Below are 18,893 nucleotides of genomic sequence, written 5' to 3' on the forward strand. Positions count from 1 at the left end.
TCTTTTTGGGAGTGGGTCTGGTTTAAAGCTGAAAAGGAGGAGCTTGTGGGGAAAGGGGCGGAACTTCGCAAGGGGACCGGGATCTTTGGAAATTGGCCGGAGGTGTGTGTGGGGGGGCGAGGTGTTAAAAGAGGCTATCAACTTGGAAAGTGGGCCAATCCGTGACGCAAATCCTCTATTCCCGCCCCCCAACCCCGCCTCCACTGCTCCGCTCCTCAGCTCCTAATTGGTTCTGGTTTCTCCGCCCGCCAGAAGTCTTCGCCACTCAACAGAGGTTTTACAAAGGCCCAAGTACCCGGGTGAGGACCTGTACGCTGAAATGAACACGGCCCGGATTGGGCACCTGTGGACCTTATTTGCATGGGAGATCGGGATTGGCTGGCTTCTTGGGTGGCCCGGGCGGTGTTCGTCCGGCGCGTGACCGTCCACTGCCATGGCTGGTCCGGGGGCTGCTTTCCGCCGCTTTGGCGCCTTGTCCGGAGCTGGGGCCTTAGGCTTGGCCTCCTACGGGGCGCACGGTCAGGGGGCTGTGGATGGAGCTGGGATTGTGTTGGGGGCGATCTTTAGGGTTTGGTGCAGAGGCGGAGTCTATGGGAAGTGTCGGTCCTCCCATCGACCAGACGGCCCGCGGAGCCCTAAACCTTTTAAAGTCCCTCAGCCCGGCCCAGTTGGTTCCCAGAACTGCCCAATGCGTGCTTCCACCAATTAGAAGCCTACTGGGGGCGCCCTTTCTCTCCTGCGTCCACCTGGGTCCCCCTGGGAGTGGTGGCGGTCGAGGTTGGCGCTAGGACTGGTAACCTTTGCTTCTCCTTTCCACAGGAGCCCAGTTTCCGGATGCCTACGGGAAGGAGGTGAAGTAACTGCGCTGGGGCTCCTAGGCTTCGGGGCCTATGAGGGCACAAAGTCTGGGGTCCCTGAGGGAAGGAGGGGAGGGACGGGGCGCGGGTCTTTGTAGCGGCAAGGGATGCAATTCTTGAGGCCTGGTGCCTGAGGGAGGGGCAAGCTGGGACTTGAGAGGTGGGGTTGGAGGACGAACTCTTGTCCGTTGTGTCCCCCCGGGATCCTGCGTTGCTTAGGAAGTCCCCCCATTTCTCCTTTTCTTACAGCTCTTTGACAAGACCAACAAACACCACTTCTTACACAGCCTGGCCCTGTTAGGGGTGCCCCTGTGCAGAAAGCCCCTCTGGGTAATTCCCCCCACCCCTAACCCTGACCAAGCCCCACCCACTCCCTCTAGCCTGCCCTGTTCTTACTGGCCTGAATTCCACCTTGTATCTCCTTCAGGCCGGGTTACTGCTAGCTTCTGGAACTACCTTATTCTGCACCACGTTTTACTACCAGGCTCTGAGTGGAGACCCCAGCGTCCAGACTTTGGCCCCTGTGGGAGGGAGCCTGCTACTCTTGGGCTGGCTTGCCTTGGCTCTTTGAGCTTCCTTGTGTTTAATTTCTGGGTATTTCTTTTTAGAAGTGGAGCAGGGAGTAGATTAAAAGAGAAAGGCAAATAAAGAACTTTGGAGTCTTTGTTCATCTTAACCTCTTAAAGGAGGAAGGGTAGGGATTGTCAACCTTTGAACTCCTTCCCTTTCCTAAGACCGCATCAGCGAGACTTGGGTCCGGGTGGAGAGTCAGGGTTCACTTCAAGTTAACTTGTTATAAGGTTCTTAAACTGGTGGACATTAGAGTCATAAAGAATGCTTGAAATAATGCAGATTCTTACCAAAGCCCTCTCAGGGCCTGGCAGTCTGTATTCTAATAAGCTCATCTAGTGGTTCTAATGCTCACTAGCATTAATACTAGATTTCTGTAGGGTAGTGGGTTTTCTTTTCTTTTTAATTTTTTATTGGAGTATAGTTGCTTTACAATGTTGTGTTAGCCTCCACTGCACAACAAAATGAATCAGCTGTATACATACAGATATCCCCTCCCTTTTGGACTTCCCTCCCATTTAGGTTACCACGGTGCATTAGGTAGGATTCCCTGTGCTCTACAGTATGTTCCCATCAGTTGTCTATGTTATACATAATATCAATAATGTATATGTGTCCATCCCAGTCTCCCAATTCTTCCCACCCCACCCCTTTCCCCCTTGGTATCCGGGTAGAGGGTTTTCTGAGCACCCACTTACTCTAGAAGTCAGGGTTAAGGCAAGGCGGGACGAGGTGTCATTAGTTACAGAATACTCTGGGGTTCAAAGCAGAGACAGAACATCATGTATTGGGGGTCAGAAAATGCTTCACAGTGCTTGAGATGATTCTTAAAAGAGCTCTGTTGTGTGGCTGAAACAGTGAACAAAGAGACAGAGGTGGGAGGGGAGGGGTATGGGGCCACCTGAGTCCTCGGTGTGGGATGAGTTTCTGACTTAGGCAGAAGAGGAGTGAGAAAAGGTGGCAAGGCGGGCTGGAGTAGCACCTACAGCAGAGAACTGGAGGGTATTTAGTGGGCAATTTTTATTAAACCAGTGCTCATCAAGTGTTGGTCATGTGTCAGACAGACACATGTTACAAGGAAATTGAACCGTGCGTGAGACAGACACCGTGTTTCCCTCGTGGGGTTTCCCATCTGGTACTGGTAACAGACCTTAAACAACTAAACACAAATATATCACTGTGAGGTATGCTATGTGCTTGAAAGAAAAGAACAGGGGGGCTGGAACAATGGGGCAGTGGAGGGTGTGCCCCTTTAGATGGGAAGGCCTCGCAGAGGAGGTCCTGTTGAAGCTGGAACTAACCATGCGCAGAGCGGAGGGGAAGTGTGTTTTTGGCAGAAAGAATACCTGGCAAACAGGCCGAAATGGAGCAGTTTGAAATCCTTGAGGCAGGATAGAACTGGGCGGGTTGGAGAAAGAGCAAAAGCAGCGTGGCTGACGTGTGGTGTGGTGAGGCACTCGGAATTTATTTGCAGCGCAACAGTAAGTCACTGAAAGGTTTAAAGTGAGAGAGTGCTAGGATCTGATTTATGTGTTTAAAAGATCTGGAGAACCAATCAGAGGACAGCAAGGATGGCAACAGGGAAACCAGCCAGGAGGCCACTAAAGAGGTCCAGGTGTGAGATGGTGATGGTGGCTTGGCCGAGGGTGGAAGAGGTGGTAAAAATGTTCAATTCAGAAGGGGTGAATGAGAGGGAGATTTCTGGTTTACGCACCAGGTTGGATGGAGGTGCTGTGACTTAGATGAGAAACACTGAAGGGTGGGGCAGATTAGAGGGAGGCAGATCAGGAGGTCAGTTTTGGACATGTTGCTTCTGAAATGCCTGGGAGACAACCAAGTGGAGGCACCAAGCAGGTAGTTGGGAGCTCAAGGAGGTGTCTGAGCTCAGGAGAGAGATCTGGCCTCAAGTTTACTCTGCAACCCACTCTGGTCAGTCTTCTATCCCATCTCTTCCCCATAGATGCCCTTGGAAGGATCCCATGAATCACTATGACCTCTTGGTTGCCAGACCCAGTGGATGATTTTCAGTCTCATCTTCCTCAGCCTCTGCAGCATTTGACACAGTTGGCCACACTGTCCTCAAACACATCCTGTTCCTTCTCTGACACCACTCCTGGTCTTCCCTATCTCTGTGGCTCCTTTGCCAGCTTCTTGTCTATACCCAGTTTAAATCAATGGTTTCCAAATTTTAATTTTAAAAAAAGTAGAACTCATAGGTATACATATTTTAATTTCACCTTTTAAAATTTCTGTTTTTGTGTATATTTTATAAACGTACATATCTGTATAGTATACTGGGGGGCACATACTTAATTTTTCTGACGGTGTGCATTCAAAAAAGTGCAGACCGTTTAGCTGAGTGAGATGATTTCTAGGTAATTTCATTTGGCCCCATAGCTTTAATTACAGTCTGCATATTTCTAAATCCAGAATTTCTCTCCGACCCTAGTCCTGGCTAAGTTCCAGATCCCTGTAGCAGCTGCAGTGTAGTACAGTGTACAGTGGAGACCTGCAGGAGTTAAGTGATGATGAGGGAGAGCGGCGTGTTCCAGACCAAGGCAAGAGCTTTGGAGGCAAGAGAGCCCTGTGCCTTCAAGACCAGAAAGAATTGCTGGTGGCTGGCTTGAAGATCATGAGAGGGTCAGTAGTGAAAGATGAGAACAGACGGGGCCAAATGGTGGAATGCCTTGTGCTGACAGGTTGGACCCTTCTGAGGGCAATGGGGAGCCACTGAAGCATTTATATCCAGGGAGGAGGCATATACTTGAGGTGTATTAGTAGAGGATCACAATATCACTTCATTTTAAAGATGAGGGGAGGGACTTCCCTGGTGGTCCAGTGGCTAAGACTCCACGCTCCCAATGCAGGGGGCCTGGGTTCGATCCCTGGTCAGGGAACTAGACCCCACATGTGCAACTGAGAGTTCGCATGCTGCAGCTAAAGAGCCCACAGGCCACAACTAAAAAAAAGATCCCACATGCTGGAATGAAGGTCCCGCGTGCCGCAACCAAGACCCAGTGCAGCCAAATAAGTAAATGAAAAAAAAAAAAAAAAAAGGAATTCCCTGGCAGTCCAGTGGTTAGGGCTCTGTGAGTTCACTGCTGTGGGCCTGGGTTCAATCCCTGGTCGGGGAACTAAGATCCTACGAGCCGCACGGTGCGGCCAAAATAAAATAAAATAGAGTAAAATAAGGCCTCAGGGGGACCTCCAGAGTGGCCCAGAGTGCCAGTGGCAGAGCCGACACTGGATCCCCTGGCTCCTACCTCCCAGTCCAGTGCCCTTGCTGCATTTCCATCCACCCTTTATCTCAGGCAGCATCTGGAGCACAGGGAACCTCCAGCTGGAGGAGACCCTGACATTTGGCATGGCCACTGTCCATGTAATATATCCCTAATACCTTTGCTTTGATCCTCCCTGTGGGTCAGACTCTTGGGAAACCAAGATAAATAAGGACCACGTGGTAATTGGTCCCTATTATTGCTGCACATTGTGTCCAGTCTTCTCAACAGTCCTGCAAGTCAGTGGAAAGTGAAGCTAAGAGAGGTGAAGCAACTTCTGTATCATACAGCCAGGACCTGGGGAAGCTGTGATTCAAACTCTCTTCTGTCCAGTTCCCAAGGCTGAGTTTTTTCCTTCTTGTACATACCAAGAAACTCAGATTTCAGCAGTGGAGACAGACCCTTTAAAAAATAATTTGATACAATGTGTTCAGTGTTACAAGTAGATACTGAGGTGGGCTTGTTTGCCTTAGGGGACTGGTAAGACTTTGGCGCATTTGCTGGGTTTTCAGCATGCATAGTTCACCAAAAAAAGGGACAAGATTATACTGGTAACAAGTCAAGAGGAGAACTGGAGTGCCTGGAGCTCAGGATGGAGTGGGCAAGCAGGAAATGACAAAGCAGTAAGAGTGAAGGTTCTCCTGGGCCAAGCCTGAGTCAACTTTGACTTCCCTTTTCCTCACATCCTATATTCAAGCCATCATTAAGTCCTGTTGGCTCAAATACATAACTGGAAACTGACCATTTCTCACCACATCCATTGCTACCACTCTGGCAGCTGGTCCACGCCACCTGCGAATCTCATCTAGCTTTCTGAAAGAACTTCCCTCTGCCCTTGCCTACCTACAGCGTACTGCGGACAAAGCAGCCTGAGAGAGAGACAGAGAGAAATCCTTCTAACACTGTCATCCTCAGCCTTAGCTGCAATTTAAAATCTGCTGGGGAATTCTCAAAAAGTTCCTATGTCTGCACCTCACCCCAGATATTCTAATGTAATTGATATGAAGCAGGGCCCAGCTAGAGGTATTTTTACAGCACCCCAGATGATTCGAACTTGTGGCCAGGGTTGAGGACCACTGTTTCAGTATGTAAATCTCATGTCTCTTCTCTGGCCAAACCCTCCAACACTTTCCATTTCACTCAGAGTAGAAGCCAATGGTCTATAGGGCTGTATGTGATCTGGCCTCCTGTGACCTCTCTTTCCTCCCCCTCATTCATTCCATTCCAGCCACACTGGCCTTTTGGTTCACTGAACAAACAAGGCACACTTCTACCTCAGAGCCTTTGCCCTTGTTCCCTCTGCCTGAAAAGCTCTTCACCCAGAAGTCTGCATGGCTTAATCCTTGACCTCCTTTAGGTCTTTGCTCAGCCATCACCTTCTAGTCTGCCCCCTATAAAATTGCAACTCTTGTCCACCATTCTCTGTCCTTCTTATCCTGCTCTATTTTTCTTTATAGCACGTGTCACCGTCTGACTTCTGATGTATTTTATGTACATTGTCTGTCTCTTCCCCACTAAAATGTAAACCCCAGGAGACTGGGAATTTTTTTAAACTGCTAAATACTTCTATTACCTGTCTGACATATAGTAGGGGCTCATTAAATCTCTGTTGAATAACTGAACTTCTGTATGTCTGTATGTTTTGGTGGAGGCTGGCGCGTGGTTTGGGCCAGGTAGAATCTGAGGCACTAAGGGATACCAGGGGAGAGGTCCAGCATTTGGGTTTGAAGATGATGACTGAAGCTGTAGGACCAGCCCAGAGGAACATGGACATAGGGACAAAGGAGCCGCCAAACCTGCTTCTCCCCATGTTCATCTTGATGGGTGAGACCTCCATCTGCCTGGTCACCAGACAGGCACCTGAGGTCATCCTGGACTCCTCACCTCCACATCTCACTTCCCAAACAAGTTCTATATTATTGTCTAAATATCTCCAAAATCTGCCACTTCTGTCTGTCCACACTATCACAACCATCCTCTCCCCCAGACTACTGCCAACCCAGCCTGGGGGCCTCTGTTGGTCTCCACCATGCAGGTTAAATGGTTTTCCTAAAACATCTGACCTCCTCACTCTGTCTGAAAATCTTTCAGTGGGCTCCCCGCTGCCCTGGGGGCCAAAGCGCAGCTCCCACAAGGCCCTCTGTGCACGTGGGCCGGACTCTCTCTGAACTCATCTCTTGCCGCTCAGCCTATAGGCCCCCAAGGCGCAGGACTTCCTCACACCTGCGGGCCTGGGCTCAGGACTCAAAGCGAAAGAAGCGATTCTTGTTGGGAGAAGGCTTTCCTGCGGACCGCGCTGCCTCCTCTGGCCCCCCTGAGCCTCACCTCACGCCCACTCGTTACTGACACTGTCTGGCAGTCTATCCCCCGTGTGGCTGGGGGCGCCTGAAGGAAGTACTATAATTGCAACGGGTCTGTGTGGGTCACTGCTACGTCAGGGAAAGGAGACTGGCAAGGTAGCCCCAGGGAGGCAGAAGGGGAGCCAGGAGTCAGTCCTAGAAGCCAATGGGTGAGCGTGCAGGGTGTTCCGCTGCGTCAGCGAGGCCCGAACCGCCCTCGGGAGGAGGAGCCTGGGCTCCAGCGCCGCGCAAGCGGCCCTCGTTCCCACCAAGGGGCACTGACCACTCTACGCTCGCAGGCCTGGCGGGAGTCGCAGGGCTAGGGCTCACCCGGCTACCCTCCCAGGCGAGCTTCCTCTCTGGGCTTCTGCATCCGAGCGGAAAGGGCGGGGACGCCCGCCAAGACGTGGAGCGGGTGGCCTGGAGTCCCCGGCGCCGCAGGAGAGCCGGCATTCTTCCTGCGCAGGCGCTCTGCTCAGGTTGGGAGGGGCGGGGCCTGGACGGGTCGCGGGGTGGAGTCAGCTCCGGGGCCCGCCTCCACCAGCTCCCGAGAGCAGCCGAGTGCTGGGCACCCGGGCTATTCTAGGGGCTTCAGGTGAGCAGGGGGAACAGAGGGGTCAGGAGACCTCCCTCGAGGTGGGGCCGTCGGTCTGACCGCGGGTCCATCTGTCCTGCCGTCTGCCAACAGCCGCCTCCGCGGAGAATGGGAGAACAAAGGGAGGGGGCGGTTCTGGGGCCCCTGAGGGAATCCAGGGTCCCAGGGCCCCCGCCTTGCCCGCTGACACTTTCGGTTTCTCCCCGAGTCAGACGCGCCGCCCTAGAGACCCTGGGCCGGCGCTGGGCGCAGCTGCCTCTCTGCGTTTGCCTGTCCATCTTTGTGTCTGTCTTTGTGTCTGTCTGGCTGTCTCCGAGCTTGCCTCCACTTCTAGAACTAAGCCTGCGGGACACCGACATCCCGCGAACCCTCGCCCCTCTCCCATGGCAGGTAAGTGGGCGCAAGGCCGAGGGTCTCCGTTATCCTACCCCCCACGGACTTGGGAACCCCGTGTCGGACGCATCCTCCGGGAATGTGCTCGGACTGGCTGTGTGGGGCCCCTCCCTTCCTCCCGAGAAGCCGCCGCCCTGCTCCCCCGCCCCATCTTTCTCATTCTCTTCCCACCACATTTTCCCCGCAGCCTCGCGGCCCATGGGCCAAGGGGTAAAGAGATGAGGTCGGGGGCCCCTTCTAACCTACTCCTGTCCCCCCACAGGCTACTTGCCCCCCAAAGGCTACGCCCCTTCGCCCCCACCTCCCTACCCTGTGACCGCTGGGTACCCGGAGCCGACGCTGCATCCTGGGCCCGGGCCCGGGCCGGGGCAGGCACCAGTGCCCGCCCACGTGCCTACCCCTGCGCCCGGCTTTGCTCTCTTCCCCTCGCCCGGCCCTGGGGCCCCGGGACCGGCTGCCCCCTTTTTGCCACTGCCAGGGGTGCCTTTTGGTCTCGAATTCCTGGCGCAGGTGAGTGAGAGGCAGGGAGGGAGGGAGGATTGACAGGGAGGGGACCCAGGCGACTAGGCCGGCCAGCTGATGTCTGCGCGTTCCCCTACTCTCTTTCCAGATTGATCAGATCTTGATTCACCAGAAGGCTGAGCGGGTGGAAAGTGAGTGGAAGGGGGAGTATGTTGGGCCTCGTGACGGGAGCAAATAGTGGGCTCTCGGGCAGGCGCTGGTGTCCGAGCCTCAGTGTGTCACCCCCTGGCAGCGCTCCTGGGCTGGGAGACCTGTAACCGCTACGAACTGCGCTCGGGAGCCGGACAGCCCCTGGGTCAGGCGGCGGAGGAGAGCAACTGCTGTGCGCGGCTATGCTGTGGCGCCCACCGGCCCCTGCGTGTCCGCCTGGTGGACCCCGGGGACAGAGAGGTGCTGCGCCTGCTCCGCCCCCTCCACTGTGGCTGCAGCTGCTGTCCCTGTGGCCTCCAGGAGGTGGGCGGGGAAGGATGGGGCCAGGGAGAAACTTGGGTAGGGGGCAGGCCGATGACCCGGGCAGGACCGGGATGAGGCATGCGATGAGGCGTGCCTCCTCTGGGAGTTGGGCACAGGTGGGATGGGAGGTCTAGTGAGAGGGATGACAGGTGGTCTAGTGAAGGGGATGGGAGGTCTTGTGAGGGGAGACAGGTGATAAAGCTAGACCGGTGAGCACTTGGGCCAGGGTGCCTGGCTGGGCAGTGATCCTGTCTGCCGCCCACTCCAGATGGAAGTACAGGCTCCACCAGGCACCACCATTGGCCACGTTCTACAGACCTGGCATCCCTTCCTCCCCAAGTTCTCCATCCAAGACGCTGACCGCCAGACCGTCCTGCGAGTGGTGGGGCCCTGCTGGACCTGTGGCTGTGGCACAGACACCAACTTTGAGGTATCAGGAATAAGGGGAGATTCCTGGGACCTTCAGAAACCAAGATGATCCGTGCGGCAGGATGGTCAACAGGACGGTCAAGAGCTCATCAGTCCAAATCCACTGTGACGCCTGCCACATTTCCAGTTTTCCTCTATTCAGAAATAGGATGGCCCATGGTCATAAAAATTTGGCAAAGAGGGTTTCACCTTAAGGGCCAATGCTGATTGTGACCTGCAGCCCTGTGTTGAGGGAGAAAAAAAATCTAAGGTCAGGCTGGATTTAGGGTGAAGGATGCTTACTGAGTGTACCATGGGCTGGGCCCGCGTGGCCGCTGTGTGTGAGTTCATGAGCCCAGGCCCTGGAGCAAGCACTAATTTAACTTGTTAACATCCTGTGGCTTGCCCTGCCAACCTAGAAGTCCAGACGTCCACCCACCCACCCCCAGCCTGGAATCCTTCTTACCATGCATTTCAATCACCAACCTGGAGCCTGGAGAACCCAAGTGATGATCATTTCAAAGTAAGGCCTGGGAAACACCTTACTTTCTAGAAGACAAAGGCACTTGAATATCTGTGTAGATAAGGGAGAAACAACAGGTATATCTCAGTGGACTTTCCAAGGCTTCTGATGAGGTACCTTATCTTAGGTTACTTTTAAAAACTGAGTCACCTTGGTAGCTGGGGGAAGGTTCTGTGATGGAAACTGTTTGGGAAAGAGGTAACTGGGTGAACTCTGGTTTGGAATATGTAGATCGTGGGGTTCTCATCGGGCCAGTCTTCCTTTTACATAATTATGAATCGTCCACATTTGGGGCTGCACTCTTGGGACTGCAGGGCTGGCTGGGAGAGGCCCTACGCACCCTGGGACTGGTCTGCAGGAAATGCCCCAGGGCTGTAGGACCGTGGGGGAAGGAGATGGGAAGGACATCGCTCTAGTTCTAGCCACTGGAGAATGAGCATAGGAGAAAGTCCAGAGAGTCACGGTGAATTACCATCCACATTGACAGGGCCTGCTGCTGCTGGGCCCAGGGAGGCCAGTGGAAATCCTGGTCCTCAGAGGCCACTTTCTGCTGTCCGCTCCCCCCACTAGATGGGCTTGGATCCACCCTGGATGAGGCTTGCATGCCATGCTAAACAGAGCCCTCCCTACCTTGCAGATGCGAGGACGACAGGCACCCCTTTGGGCCTTCTAGCAGCCTGGTCAGCTGGTAGAGTGCAGCCAGGCATTCAGCAGCCTCCCTTGCCCGCTTGGCCAGGCTACTCTGTGCAGGGCACAAACTGCACCAACCGTGGGCGGCAGGGACTTTGGTAACCAAAACAAACCTAGTGAGTGGCCATCGCCTAAGGAGATTAGCCTGTATCGTGCTTGTTTCTCCCAGCACTGATGTCTATTAGTCACGTGTGGCCTTTCAAGAGCAACAGATCTGAGTCTGCAACCTGATTTTTGCTTTGTAGACAGTGTGACTTTGGTGCCTCAGTTTCCCCAGATGTCACATGGAAACCCAAGGCTTTGGGAGGACTCGCTAAGTGTAGAGCCCGCACAGTTCGTACGTGGTGACTGCGGGAGTGAGACTGGATGCCGATGAGATCAGGCACATCCTCCCCATGCGGGTCCTTCCTCCCTCCCTCTCTCCTTCTCTCCTGCCAGGTGAAGACTCCAGATGAATCCCGCAGTGTGGGCCGCATCAGCAAGCAGTGGGGTGGGCTGCTCCGAGAAGCCCTCACCGATGCAGATGACTTCGGCCTGCAGTTCCCACTGGACCTGGACGTGAGGGTGAAGGCTGTGCTGCTGGGAGCCACATTCCTCATTGTGAGTCGGGGCCACCGCCCCTTCCCCCCGCTGCCCTTTTGCCCTCACTCTGAGGCTTTGAGCACTTCTTGGTCTCCTGCTAGGAGAGGGTTAGGGACAGACTCTATGGGGGCTTGTGGTTCCAGACCTGGGTTGTGATAGCTGAGCCAGGCTGGCCCAGCCAGATCTCCTGCTGACCGTGCCCTCCCCTCAGGACTACATGTTCTTCGAGAAGCGAGGAGGCGCTGGGCCCTCTGCCATCACCAGCTAGAGGCCACCTCGGGGTGAGGAGACCATCATCTCAACCAGAATTCAAGATGGTCACCCGCCCTGGCCCCCTCCTCAGGGGCAGCCCCTTTCCCTCCGTGTGCACTCAGGGGAGAGACAGGGCTGCCTGAGAGGCTGGGGGCTTGGTGCCCCGTGCCTCCCCTACTCCCCTGGCCTGCTTCACCTGTAGCCCCTACGGAAGGGTATGTACGAGAGCCCTTCCCCTGCTACTTCCCACCACTGTCTCCAGCGGACCCTCAGCACACGGGCATATCGGCTTTCCAACTTTCCCTGCTGACTTCCTCCCAACCCCCTCCAGGGCCTCTGCTCCAGGTGAGGCCTTAGAATGCAGGGTTTTATGACAGGGCTGGGGTGGGGAAGGTTAAGCAGCACCAAAGACGGCAGACCCGGTCACCCTCTCCCCGCATCAGCTTGGCCAATTAGTTCAGCCTCAGACGATGGCGCTCTGAGGGGGATCCCTACCTCCCCCCCTCCCCGATAGCTATAGGGCCAGGGCCCCAGTGCCAACTTCCTCTCCCTCAGCTGGTGCTTGCTGCAGCTTCCTGTGCCTTAACCACCCCTTCCTGCCCCTTCCTTAGGAAGGAGGCTGCATCTTTGTATGTTATATTCATATAAACTTTGTAACTTTTTGGACATTGGAAGATGTATGTAATGGGAGAGGGCAGGAGAAAGAGTCGGGTGTGGGAAGAAACAAAGGGAAATATGACAGCTTGGATGGGCGGGGGCTGGCCCATCTCATAATCCATGCTGCCAGGATCAAGTGTCCTCGAGTCTAAGAGAGCCACTTTCGTCACCCATGATGGCCCCAGACCAAGCCGAGGCAGTTTGGTCCATATGCCCCAAGTCAGGATGGCTGCTCCCACAGAGCCCAGTGTGGTAGCTGATGGCAGTTCAGGATGGCTGTTCCCGTGGCCCAGAATGGCCTCTTGCTCATTTTCTGTAGCGATAGAAGCTTCCCATGGGTGTGATGTGTCACAGCTCTGTTCCTCCAAGTCCTCCTTTGTTGGGAATGTGGTGGGCAGAGTGCACTAGATCCTCCTATGGCCAAGGGAGCTCACGCCCTCAGAGACCAACGGGCAGGGTGAGGAGACACTCACCAGTGCCCGATCCTGGGCTCCTCCAGTACCTGCCCATGGCAGGCTCTCCCCAGGTGGGAACACACCCTGTCAGGACCTTGTTCCGGTTCTGCTTGGTCCCACGTGACCAGGCCCTTGGTCCATCTGGTGTCTGTGCCCAAAGGAGCAGAGCTCAGGGCCGGGCCAGGACGCAGCGACTGGCGGCTGAGAGGTCCCACTGGTAACGCTCCAGGATGCGCCGGCAGTCCGCTCTGGACCAGCTGCTGAGGTAGAAGAGCTGGTCCACCTGTGGGGACGAGAGGAAGGGCAGCCGGTGGCCAGAGGGCCAGGCTGGGAGGGGCAGGGACCCGAGAGAAGGGTGTGGCTGTACCTTGAGGTTCCGGATGGCAGAAACCACATCACCCCCGGTGGCTCTTAGAGCCTCGTGGCACTCCTGGTGGGTGACTCCATGCACGCTCAGCTCCACCTGCCGGGGACAAAGCCTCACTTAGGCCCTTCGCCAGCCCGTAGCCCCTTTTGGACACCAGGACACTTCAGGGAGACCTCACCTCCATAATCCTCCTCTGCAACTCGGGGTCAGGCAAGGGTCCCCCAGAGGGGACGGTGGCTTTGCTGGCTCCAGGCGCCCCCACAGGGTGACTGTGTAGGGGTTCTCTTTTGGGCCAGGGAGGCCGCTCCCTGGGAGGCTGGCTGGGCTGGGAAGAGGAGCTGGTGGCCACGGGGGAGCGGGGGGGCACGCCTGGGGGTCCCTGGGGCACAGTTCTGGCATGTCGAAGTTCGGGGGAGCTCGACCCACCTCCTGTGGGGCGGGGGCCCAGGGACAGAACCGACTCCAGACTCTTGGAAATGCCTACACATTTGAGAAAAAACAACTTGAGAGGAAGCCCAGCTGCCTTCTTCCCATCCTCTGGCTATCTGTGCTGTCCTCGGGGTGGTCCTCGTGTCGGGGGGACAAGAAACCAGGTGTGCAGGATAGACGCCCAGGCCGAAGCAGCTGAGGGTCCAAAGAACTGCCAGGGCTGCGGTGGGGAGACGCTGTCTAAAGTACAGCCAGGATGTCAGCAGGCAGAATGGGGGCCAGGAAATCACAGGTGGGGAAATCATATCTGCAAAGGTATGGCTTCAGAGCAGGAAGCATCGCTGAAGGCTTATTCTTGATGTCCTCGGAGACCCCGGAAGCCCTGTCCCCACCGCCATGCCCACCTTTCATCCTCTGCAAGGCCACATTCCTTCTCTGGCCCCGAGCTGGAGGGGGATCCCGAAGCTTTACCTTCACTCTGTCCCTGCTGGAGAGTGTTCCAGTTCATTCTCCACACCCCCCAGCCCTACCCCATATAGCAGTGCCCTCTCCCAAAGAATCTCTGGGGCTTCCAAGCAGGCCGAGACCCAGAGTGGACGTTCCAGCGGGAAGGCAAGTCCAGCCTCCCCTCCAGCTTTACCCCACACCCCTCCCCAGGCTCCCCTTCCAGAGAAGTTGCTGGACTTGGTTGGTTCCCCCAGTCCAGCTCTGCCCCCCACTCTTTCAGGTGCTCACCCATCTATGTTTCCCTGGTGTCGCTCTCCCTGGGCAGGGGAGCCTCTGTGGACTGGACGGGTGGCTGGTGAGTCTACCAGCGTCACTGCCGAGGCTGGGAAGTTGCCCACTTTGAATGTGCGACCATTCTGGCCCTTCCAGGTTATGGCGTCGGGGCTGTGGGAAGAGGCGCTGGTGAAGGGGATGGGAGCAAGGGGAGTGAGGGCTGGGCTCCAGCCCACATTCAGCTCACAAGCTGTGCGCTGTGGAGCTGCATCTGCCCAGAGGAAGGGAAGCTTTTTTCTCTCTAAAACAAAAGGGCTCTATGGGCCAGCGGTGGCTCCAGCAGGGAGGCCAGGACTGTGGGGGAGCTCTCAGGGCCCAGTGGGGAGAGGAGGAGATGAGGCAGAGGATTGGGGTTCAAGCAGCTGGGGAGAAGCTGAGCTAGGAACAGGGCCAGGAGGGTGGGGAGGGAGTCCTCCCCCTGGGGATGGGTGGGAGGCACGAGGCCTTCACCTGCCCTCGATGATAGTGATGGGGTCACCAGGCTCCATCCTCAGGGCACCGGGCTCTGTGACATCCCTCACACAACGTCCCTCAGGAGGCCAGGCCTATAGAGACAGGAGGAGAGGGTGGCTGGGCTTGTGGCCTGAGTCAGAAGGGTGATATCATGGGAGCGGAGTGGAGACTGTTGGTGCACCCACCACGCAAACCCATACCAGGTATGTCCTCTGTCCTGGCCCCAGGGTGGGACTGTCCCTGTCCCTCAGTTGTAATCCAGTGGAGGAGGCAGACCTGGATCCCATGCCAAGCTGGACACAGCCCAGGGGTCAGGGAGCAACAAAGGGGGGCCCTGCCTCTACCTAGAGGACCAAGGGGAGAGTCACCCTGCACACTGCTTTTACTCCACACCCAGGCCCATCAGATCTGCCTCCCAAGCACCTCTGGGAATTTTCCACTTCTCCATAGCACCACTGCCTCGACCCTCATCCAGACCTCTTCATCTTACTTCTGCTTCACAGCCATTGTGGCCTACTGGTTTTCCTACCTTCAGTATCATCCTTCTAATCCATTCTTGCACCAAACCAGAGTGACATAACCTGTAAATGTGGCTTATAACTCCCCTGCTCACAACCCTTCCATGGCCCCCAGGTGCCCTCAGAGTTAAGCACTAAACTCCTTTAATAGTAGAGTATATAGTGATTTAGGGCACAGCTCTGAAGTCATATTGACTGCTTCAAATCTCCAGTCCTCCACTTCCTGTGTGACTTTTGGCAAATCACTTAAACTGTCAGTGCCTTAACTGCCCCCTCTCTAAAATCGAGCTGGGTTGTTGTGAGGATTAAATGAGTGAATGTATAAGGATACACGTAAGGCACTTAGTACAGTATCTTACACAGATCGAGTGCTCTAGGTGTTAGCACTGGTTATTTACTGTGTCTCACAAGTCCCTCCTTGGTGCACCCCTAAGATGCCTCTGCCACCTTAGTCACCGTACTTCCCCCTCCCACGCTGAACCTTTCCTCTGCCTGTCAAACACCCACTACATCCTACTGCTCTGGGCTCTGGGCTTCCCTCTCTCTGCCCCAGCCCCCAGCCCTTCAGCCTGCATCCACTAGACCCCAGCTCTCTCCCTGGGGCTCTGAGCACCCTGAAGGTGGGGACTGGATCTGCTTTGTTCAGAGCCAGGTCCCAGACCCCAGCCCGGGAGCCAGTATACGTTAGTCTTGTGCATAGAACCCTGGGAGAGGGAACGGAGGGAAAAGAGACCGTTTCTGGGGAGGCAAGAGTTCCCATCTCTTGGAGCAGCCCTTCTAGGTAGGAAAAGGTGGGCCGGTCAGCAGGGTGGGGGGCCCAGCAGCGCAAGGCGAGGGCGTAGAGGGCCCTGGAGCAGAGGGGAGGCCTACGCAGGCGGGCTCGGTCCTTCTCCAGCCGCTGCAAGATGAGGTACGGCGGGACCCCGGCCCAGGGCTCCTCGCCCCCGGAGAACATCTCCCACAGCGTCACCCCAAACATCCACACGTCCGAGGCAGAAGAGAAGGCCCCGTGGCGCAGGCTCTCCGGCGCACACCTGCGGAAGTGGAGCTGAAGGGGGCTGGATGTGTGCCGGGTGTGTGCCCCGGAGCGCCCACCTGCCACTGGGCACGCCCCTTTAGTGCGCCCGCCGTGGGGCTCAGAAGTCCCCCCTTTCCTGGCCCTTCCAGACCCGACGACGACTCCTCCAGTCCACGCCTCCCTCACAGGACCAGCCCCTCCGCACCCCCTCAGCTCCTGCCATTCAGATCCCTCCCCTCCGCCCGGCCCCTCACCAGGCGAAGGGGATGCGGCGGGGTCCGCCCATGACGTAGTGGCCCCGGGCGCCGCCCAGCGACCGCACCAGCCCGAAGTCAGCCACCTTGATTGTGCGCGGCGAAGCCAGCAGCAAGTTGCGCGTAGCGAGGTCTCGGTGCACCAGCCCGCGGGCCCCCAGGTACGCCATGGCCCCCGCCACCTGCCACAGGAAGAGGCAGAGCAAGGCCACGGGCAGCGGGGGCGTGGGGGCCGGGGCGGTCAGGCGTGCGTGCAGGGAGCCCAGGGGCGCCAGCTCCATCACCTGCGGGAGCACAGCCGTGTGAGCAGTGGTCCGGCCCCACGAGACCCTGGCGCTCACCCTCCTGTCGCACATCGGCCCCCGGGACTGTCCCGGGAGCCAGTCTCTGGGTCTGCTCACCATCTGCAGAGGCTGGCCCAGTACGAGGCCGTGCAGACACAGCACGTATGGGTGTTCCAAGTTCATCATGATGGATACCTCTCGCAGGAAGTCCCCTAGCTCAGTGCCCTCGGGGCCGGGGCTGTCGGGACCCACCCGGAGGGACTTGACAGCCACTGGGACCTGGGGGTGGGGGGAAGCACCATCAGGCAACGTAGGGAACAGTTAAGCCAAGGCCAGAGCAGAGGGGCACACAGAACAGAGGGAGAAGCTGGCCCAGGTACCCAGAATGAAGTAGGCTCCCTGGACACTCACAGTCTTGCCACTGGGCAATGTCCACAGCCCTCGGTGCACCACACCAAAGCAGCCGGAGCCCAGAAGCTCCCCTCTGCACACAGCCCGGTCTGGGATCAGACACTTGAGTCCCCCATCTGGCTCAGGGAGGGATGGAAGGCTGTCTGAGGGTGGGGTGGTCTCCTTCTGCCCTGGGGCAAAGCCCCCAAGGATCTGAAACAGTGGGGGAAATCATGTGTGTGGAACCCTGCATACATCCGTCTCTTCCACTCAGCCCACCCCCTGCCGGGGCCTGAGCTGGCCCTTTAAGCCTCTCACCACCACCCCGAAACACACACCTTGTTATCCCAGTTCTTAGACTTGAGCCCCGAACGGTGCCTCTTCAGAGCTTCAGCCAGTCTACGCTGGGCTGGGGGAGGCCAGAATCAGAGGGATGGGGTAATGGGGGAGGCGGGGAGCAGGATGCAAGGGATTTACAGGCAAGAAGGGGGCTGGTGTGCGTGGTGGTGGTGGGAGAGTAGCGACTAACAGGCTGGGGAAGGAGACAGCAGGGCCTTGGGGCAGGGGACCCTCACCAGGCCGGCCCATGCCAACGCCGTCCAGATCCTCAGGTCTTACAAAGTCGAAGTGCTCTGGCCGAGTAACATTAAGCTCCTCAAGGATGGGTCGGTAAAACTGGGCCAGCTGGATGTCCTGGAGCAGCCGAAGCAGCCACAGGGAGCCCGCCTCGTGGAGCATGTCTGGAGGAGGAACCCCTGTGGTGCCCTGTCCCAGACACATGGCCCAGGGTGGGCACCTGAGACACTCAGGAACCAGAGACGTGGTTGCCTGCTCCACCCTCAACCCCTCAGAAATACTCAGGTACAGAGGGAGGGACATCAGAACCCACCAGGATTCCTGCCCCTCACACACACAAACCCCAGGAAGAATGTTCTCCTCACACCCAAGATTTCAGCACTGCACAGACTTCAGGTGTGTAGCCCTGCTCACTTTGAGCTATCATGGCACACTGCCCGTACCCCTAGGCGACCCAGATTCACCACCTTTTAGACCTGAGGTGCACCCTTGTACGCACCCACTCAGGTACACCTGAGACATTCTGACCCACCACATACACTCCAGAGATGCCCAGATACACTAACCACACCATACCTGAGATACGCAGGTACAACACACACACACACCCCTATAGATATGATGCAAAACACACCTGAGACACCCAGATACAGGTCCTCTCAAAGCTGAGGCATTCCAGTATACGCTGCCATAGACCAGGCTTCCTGCCAGGTACCGCTCACACACAGCTACTTGAGGCATGTTGCGTTCACTGCCTCCAAGATACACCGCCCCTCATGTCTGAGACACCCAGGTCCACACAAACACACACAACACACAAGACATCAAGCTACGGTGTCCACACATACCTACGTTATGTGGGCAGACTGCCTCCTCTGCCCAGAGACGCCCAGGGTCATTGCCTCTTCTACACCCGAGGCAGCAACATTTGAAATCAAATCGGGCATTTGTGATGGGCGGTTAAGCTCAGGTACTGCTCAGAGCCATCCAGTCTGCCAGGTGCACAGTCCCTTCCACACCCACCTGAGCTCAGCTCCAGGTACAGAGCCTGGCCGGCACACCTGAGTCACTTGCTCTAACCTGGCTCCAGGGCAACTCCACCAATCTTTATTAAATAAGGCTCTAGGTGCTCTGGGTGCCGGCTGCCTGCACACACACCTGGCTCCCTCCCTCCCCCTACTTAGTTAAGCCCGGAGGAAGCGGAGGACCCCAGGCGGGGTCCAGATGGACACTCGGAGGTGGCGAGGAAT

At 56.6% G+C, this 18,893-nt stretch overlaps 2 protein-coding genes across 10 annotated transcripts; one reads left to right on the top strand and one right to left on the bottom strand.

The window, feature by feature from the left end:
• The first annotated feature begins 375 nt into the window (after window positions 1–375).
• On the top strand, window positions 376–12,128 carry PLSCR3 (phospholipid scramblase 3). 9 transcript variants are annotated; one of them, XM_057536100.1, is made up of 10 exons: window positions 376–518; window positions 820–851; window positions 1,107–1,187; window positions 7,852–8,029; window positions 8,295–8,542; window positions 8,643–8,685; window positions 8,787–9,007; window positions 9,276–9,437; window positions 11,067–11,228; window positions 11,422–12,128. In XM_057536100.1, the coding sequence occupies exons 1-10, from the start codon at window positions 434–436 to the stop codon at window positions 11,476–11,478; spliced, it is 1,269 nt and encodes a 422-aa protein (XP_057392083.1). In that variant the 5' UTR covers window positions 376–433; the 3' UTR covers window positions 11,479–12,128. The 9 variants fall into 9 exon arrangements, with proteins under 9 accessions (XP_057392083.1, XP_057392085.1, XP_057392084.1 ...); XM_057536102.1 differs by having other exon boundaries at window positions 9,348–9,437; XM_057536101.1 differs by having other exon boundaries at window positions 8,787–8,944.
• Window positions 12,129–12,160: 32 nt separating this feature from the next.
• On the bottom strand, window positions 12,161–17,987 carry TNK1 (tyrosine kinase non receptor 1). Its single transcript, XM_057536109.1, has 12 exons — window positions 17,643–17,987; window positions 17,406–17,476; window positions 17,089–17,280; window positions 16,795–16,956; window positions 16,394–16,677; window positions 15,855–16,155; window positions 14,601–14,695; window positions 14,106–14,261; window positions 13,775–13,854; window positions 13,120–13,421; window positions 12,942–13,037; window positions 12,161–12,857 (listed from the first exon to the last, which is right to left on the bottom strand). Exons 1-12 carry the CDS (start codon window positions 17,944–17,946, stop codon window positions 12,744–12,746), a joined length of 2,157 nt encoding a protein of 718 aa, XP_057392092.1. The 5' UTR covers window positions 17,947–17,987; the 3' UTR covers window positions 12,161–12,743.
• Window positions 17,988–18,893: the final 906 nt, after the last annotated feature.

The sequence above is a fragment of the Balaenoptera acutorostrata genome, chromosome 20 (assembly GCF_949987535.1).
Source record: "Balaenoptera acutorostrata chromosome 20, mBalAcu1.1, whole genome shotgun sequence".
NCBI classification, from domain to species: Eukaryota; Metazoa; Chordata; class Mammalia; order Artiodactyla; family Balaenopteridae; genus Balaenoptera; species Balaenoptera acutorostrata.